The sequence below is a fragment of the Medicago sativa genome, chromosome 7, assembly GCF_051527215.1.
Source record: "Medicago sativa cultivar Bolivia chromosome 7, Bolivia_mono, whole genome shotgun sequence".
NCBI lineage: Eukaryota > Viridiplantae > Streptophyta > Magnoliopsida > Fabales > Fabaceae > Medicago > Medicago sativa.
This window is the reverse complement of record NC_140755.1, coordinates 35,132,961-35,138,487: the sequence shown is the minus strand read 5'-3', so window position 1 is coordinate 35,138,487 and position 5,527 is coordinate 35,132,961. Positions and strand designations below refer to the sequence as shown.

At 38.6% G+C, this 5,527-nt stretch overlaps 1 protein-coding gene and 1 pseudogene across 1 annotated transcript; both read left to right on the top strand.

Moving 5' to 3' along the window:
• Window positions 1-1,066: 1,066 nt before the first annotated feature.
• On the top strand, window positions 1,067-1,528 carry LOC146905899 (uncharacterized). The gene has a single exon (XM_085728673.1). The coding sequence runs from the start codon at window positions 1,067-1,069 to the stop codon at window positions 1,526-1,528; it is 462 nt and encodes a 153-aa protein (XP_085584799.1).
• A 2,104-nt stretch (window positions 1,529-3,632) lies between these two features.
• Window positions 3,633-4,955, top strand: LOC146905898 (uncharacterized; annotated as a pseudogene).
• The last annotated feature ends 572 nt before the right edge of the window (window positions 4,956-5,527 follow it).

Here is a 5,527-nt window from a genome sequence, read left to right as displayed (position 1 = left end):
TCTGGCCATGTTGGCCAAACAAGTCTGGCGTTTCCATACTGCACCCACTACTCTAATATCCAGATGTTTCAAGGCCAAATATCACCCTAATTCAGATGTGTTACAAGCTACTACTGGCAACAACTCTAGTTATGCTTGGAGGAGTATTTAAAACTCCATTTGGGTTATCAATAAAGGCAGCTGCTGGCGCATAAGGGATGGAAATACAGTGGACATTTGACAAGACAACTAGATCCCCAGCTATAAGGACTTTAAGATCCTATCTAAGAGACCTGACAATCAGGCTGCCACTAAGTTTAAAGACCTAATCAATTTCAATGAACCTTGTTGGGATAATGAATGCCTAGAGGGTCAATTTCTCAACATTGACAAGGACAAGATCCAGCAAATACCCCTTGTAAATACTTCTACACCAGACATCCTCATGTGGATGTAGGATCCTACTGGAGTATACTCTGTCAAGAGTGGGTACAGGGCCATTAAGGAATGGCAGACCAATAATAAACATCACCCCTCTACCAGTAATGATGACAACCCTGTTTGGAAGAAGATCTGGTCCCTTCATACTATACCCAGGCACAAAATGATTCTTTGGAGAATCCTACACAACTCTCTCCCTGTCAGGAGTGAATTAGGCAAAAGAGGGATTCACTGCTATGACCTTTGTCCCAGATGCCATTCCAAAATTGAAACCTTAACTCACACTTTTATGACTTGTCCCTATTCTTGTAAAGTCTGGTTTGGTTCGAGATTATCTCTGAATATAACTAATATTCCTAACCCAGACTTTAGAGAGTGGCTATATGAGACTATTCTTAACAAGGATGAACAGATTATCATTCAAACAGCAGCAATCATCTACAATCTATGGCATGCTCGTAATCTAAGTATTTTTGAAGGAATCATGTTACCTGAAGACACTATTATCCAGCGAGCCTCCAAATGTGTGGCTGAATACAAAAGCGCAAATCTAGCTAAACCTTCTTCTCCAGCTGCAGTAAATTCCTGATCCCAATCTTCTCGTTCTGCTCAACGCTCATCCAACTGGGTCAAACCAGATACAGACATGGTTAAAATCAACTTTGACGCCTACCTTCAAATCAATGGAGTTTGGGGCTTGGGTGGTATCATAAGAGACAGTGAGGGTTTGGTTATGGCTGATGGGGCTTGGCTTGTTCCTGGCAACGACCACGCTATGGAAGCTGAAGCTTTTGCAATGTTGACGGCGATGAGATTTACAGCTGAGTGTGGTTTCCGTTCAGTGGTTTTTGAAGGTGACAACGAACGGCTTATTCGCATGATTAAGGAGGGTTTGAGCCAGGATAGATCTTATCTAGGATTAATGGTTCAGGAAATCCTTAAAACCAAATTAGTCTTTGACAAGTGTCTGTTTTCTTTTATCTCTAGGAACGGTGACAAAGTGGCTCACAATTTGGCCCAACTAGCCCATTCCAACCCAAATATGATATGGATGGAAGAGGTGCCTCTGGCAATCAACTCTTTGTATTTTCTTGACATTTTGAATTAATGTTATTCGTCTTTTTTTCAAAAAAAAAAAAGAGCCATAATGCATCAGTCATACTACATCAGTCCTACTATGTCACCAAGGTTGACTACCATCCAAAAAATAGAGTTTTAAGAGACATTAAGTATTGTACTTGGAAAAAAGTACGGTAAGGAATACTAGGATTCTAGGGTTTAGACTGATTATTGGATGCCCTGAGAATGCTCTCAGGAGAGGTATTTATAGCCTGCTATGGGCTTGGGCTTTGGTTGCTTGGTTCCCAAGCAACAGGAGTATTTACGTATTTTGTGAATATATGCCTTGACAGGAACACTTTGGTTTTTATGATTGACAAATGAAGTCCTAGAAGAACAAAGATGCAAAAAGCGGAAAAGAAGAATCAAGCTTTCAAGTCTTGATTTTTATTTTTATTTATTTTAGGACTATTTGTAAGTAGTAGAAAATGCTCTCAAGAAAATAAATCACACACTCACAATGTTTTTAAAGTGGTTTTACAAGAAAATATTTTTGCATGAAAAGTCATAATTTATTTTACAAATTGCATAATTGGTTTTTACATTAAAAATATATTTGAGCATGATTTGAAATATTTCATAAATCAAATTATCATGGCTTTGACTTTTGCATATAATATTTTCATAACATAATTGATTACGTGGTTCTCAAAATGGCCTGGTATATCTTTGCAACGACTAGTAATCAATTATTTTATTGAAATGGCATATTGGATCTTATTTATAGCAGCTGCATATGTCAACTTGTTTTTCATAATTTGATTATGGCCGATTTGATTACAATGTAATATCTGCATATTTGTTTTGATTCTACATTTTAAAGAGGCACTATTATGCAACGGCTATTTCTTAATTAAATTGTCCAACGGCTAGCTTTTCATTTTTGCATATAAATAGATGCATTGTGGTAGCTCATTTTCAACAACTCACATTTGCACTTAAACATTGTCAAACATATTATTCATCATGTTGGGTATTTGTATTGGCTGCATTATTGCTAAAACAAATATCCTTGTTCTGTAAGTTGGAACCAATGTTCCAGCATTTGGTTAGGCAGCTCTGTGAGATGTTGGATACAATGTTCCAACATCATGGCATGGTTCAGTGTGCCTGGGTTCTGCCTTATCTGTACGCGCGTAGTTTATCCATTAAGGAAACCATATTTCCTTTACTTACTGACCAAGTAACGCGCATATCTTATTAGAATCAGTTGTGGAATATTACTAAAATAGACATTTTATTTTAGGAAATATTTGGTACGATTTGGAATGTTTTAATATAGGTTCCGACATATTAGGACTTTCCAGATTTGTATCTAATTCTATTTTGCAGGTTTGCTGAACCGATCTGCAAGTTTACTGAAGCCCAATGATTATTTAGCCCAAGCTGCTTCAGTATAAAAGGAAGACTTGAAGACCTAATTGCTTATTCAAGCCGTCACGCTAAAAGTTTAGATTTTTAGGGTTTGAGTCTTCATGTATTCTACTCTTGTATCGATTGTGATGCAGGTTTAGGATCTTTACTGTGTTCTTGCTAGTGTCGTGTTTTGATACTTGTTTAGGACTAGTTTTGTGAGTATTGATACTCTTGTGCATCAAACCGAAGTTGTGAAACAAGGTTTGGTTGTTTGTGTTGGAAGGTAACTTCTATCTTTTTGTGTTTGAGGTCTGATAGGTCACTGGGGTAGTGACTGACCATTAGGATAGTGAGATGGGATCTCAGATCTAGGAGTTCCTAGGTTGAAGTCTAGACGGGTAGGTCCAAGGTCATATAGTGTAAACGAGGAGTTTTCTGAGAGCTATTGAATAAGGACTACACTAGTGGATTTCCTTCCTGGCTTGGTAGCCCCCAGATGTAAGCGTGTTGTGCTGAACTGGGTCAACAAACTTCCTTTGTTCTTTATTTTTCTGCACTTTATTTTTTTGTTTTATTTTCTGTTTATCGCATGATATTGAAACATTAATCGGAACATCACGAACGTTTAAACATCTGACATAACCTAATAAAAACAAGTACGCTAGAATTTCATTTGGGATCAGAGCAGGCACCCTGCCTGTTTTAGGGTGAGCTCCAGGGAGTACTATTCTAGCACTATGGACAAGGAAGGTGGTTTTGTAAATAGGCCCCCCTCTGTTGGATGGGTCAAACTATGATTACTGGAAATCACGCATGAGTGCCTTTCTCAAATCTATTGACAGCAAAACATGGAAGGCAGTTCTGAGAGATTGGGAACATCCTGTACAACTTGATGCTGATGGCAACAGGACTGATGTGTTGAACCAGAAGAAGAATGGAGTGTTGATGAAGATGAATTGGCTCTTGGAAACTCAAAGGCTTTGAATGCTCTGTTTAATGGTGTTGACAAAAATATGTTCAGATTAATCAAGCAATGCACTGTGGCTAAGGATGCTTGGGAGATTCTCAAAACTGCACATGAAGGCACAACTAAGGTAAAAAGTGCTAAAATCCAACTTCTTACCACTAAATTTGAGAATCTGAAAATGTTAGAAGATGAGAGCATTCAGGATTATCATCTAAATGTCCTAGACATTGCAAACTCTTTTGAGTCTCTTAGAGAGAAAGTCTCTGAAGAAAAGCTTGTGAGGAAAATTCTCAGATCTCTACCTAAGAGATTTGACATGAAGGTCACTGCTATTGAGGAGGCTCAGGACATATCTAGTTTAAAGGTTGATGAGTTGATAGGGTCTCTGCAAAACTTTGAAATAACTGTCAACAGCAAAACTGACAAAAAGGGCAAAGGTATTGCTTTTGCTTCTAGTATGAATACTGATGATGCACTAGTAGACATTGAAGATGATGGAGACATGGCAGAGTCTCTGGCACTACTTGGGAGACAGTTTAAGAAGATCTTCAAAAGATTTGACAGAAGATCCAGACCAAATGGGCAGAACATCCGACCCAACATTGACAGTCAATCAAGTAAAGAGAAGATGACAAGACTTGATGAAGCAGACTCTCAATACAAAGGGGTACAATGTCATGAATGTGAAGGATATGGTCATATCAGAACAGAGTGTGCCACTTTTCTTAAGAAACAGAAGAAAAGTCTGGCTGTGTCTTGGTCAGATGGGGATGACTCAGATGATGAGGTTAAAGCTGAATCTGCCAATCATGTCTCTGCCTTAGCTGGTAGAATTATGTCAGACACTGAGTCTTGTGAGGAAGAAATGTCTTATGAAGAGCTTGCTATGTCCTATCATGACCTAATGAACAAAAACAGTGAGCTGACTCAAAAACTTGAAGAACAAGCAAGGGAGATAGCACAACTGCAGGATGAAAGGTTTGATAATCTGGCCCATATCTCAGAACTCAATGATGAACTGTCAAGATTGAACCTACAACTGATCCATATTAATGAACAGACTGGGATGGAGTCAGCTGAGTCGGTGTTCTAACATTCTGAGGAACATCCCACTTAGAAGAAATCAAAGATATGGGTTTCTGATCACTGTAGAGAAAGAGGACACATCAGACCCTACTGCTTCAAACTGAAAGGTGAGTTCATGCATTCTCAGCAGAATTTATCCAGGAATGAGTGGAATCACAGAAATGCTAAGGCTGGTCTGATTGCTCATACTTCCCTGAGAGCATCATCTAAAGAAGATTGGTATTTTGATAGTGGCTGCTCAAGACATATGACTGGTGTTGAAACTTATCTGGAGGATGTGAGACCTTATGTAACCAGTTATGTCACATTTGGTGATGGAGCTAAAGGAAAGATTGTGGGAATTGGAAACCTAATAAAACATGGGTTACCAAGACTTGATGATGTGTTGCTAGTCAGAGGACTAACTGCAAACCTGATTAGCATCAGCCAGCTGTGTGATTTAGGTCTGAGAGTAAACTTCACCAAACCAGAATGTCAGATTTCAGATGAGAAAGGAGAAGTTCTTATGAGAGGTACAAGATCCAAAGACAATTGCTATTTATGGGTATCTCAGGAAGAATCTTTCATCTCAACATGTCT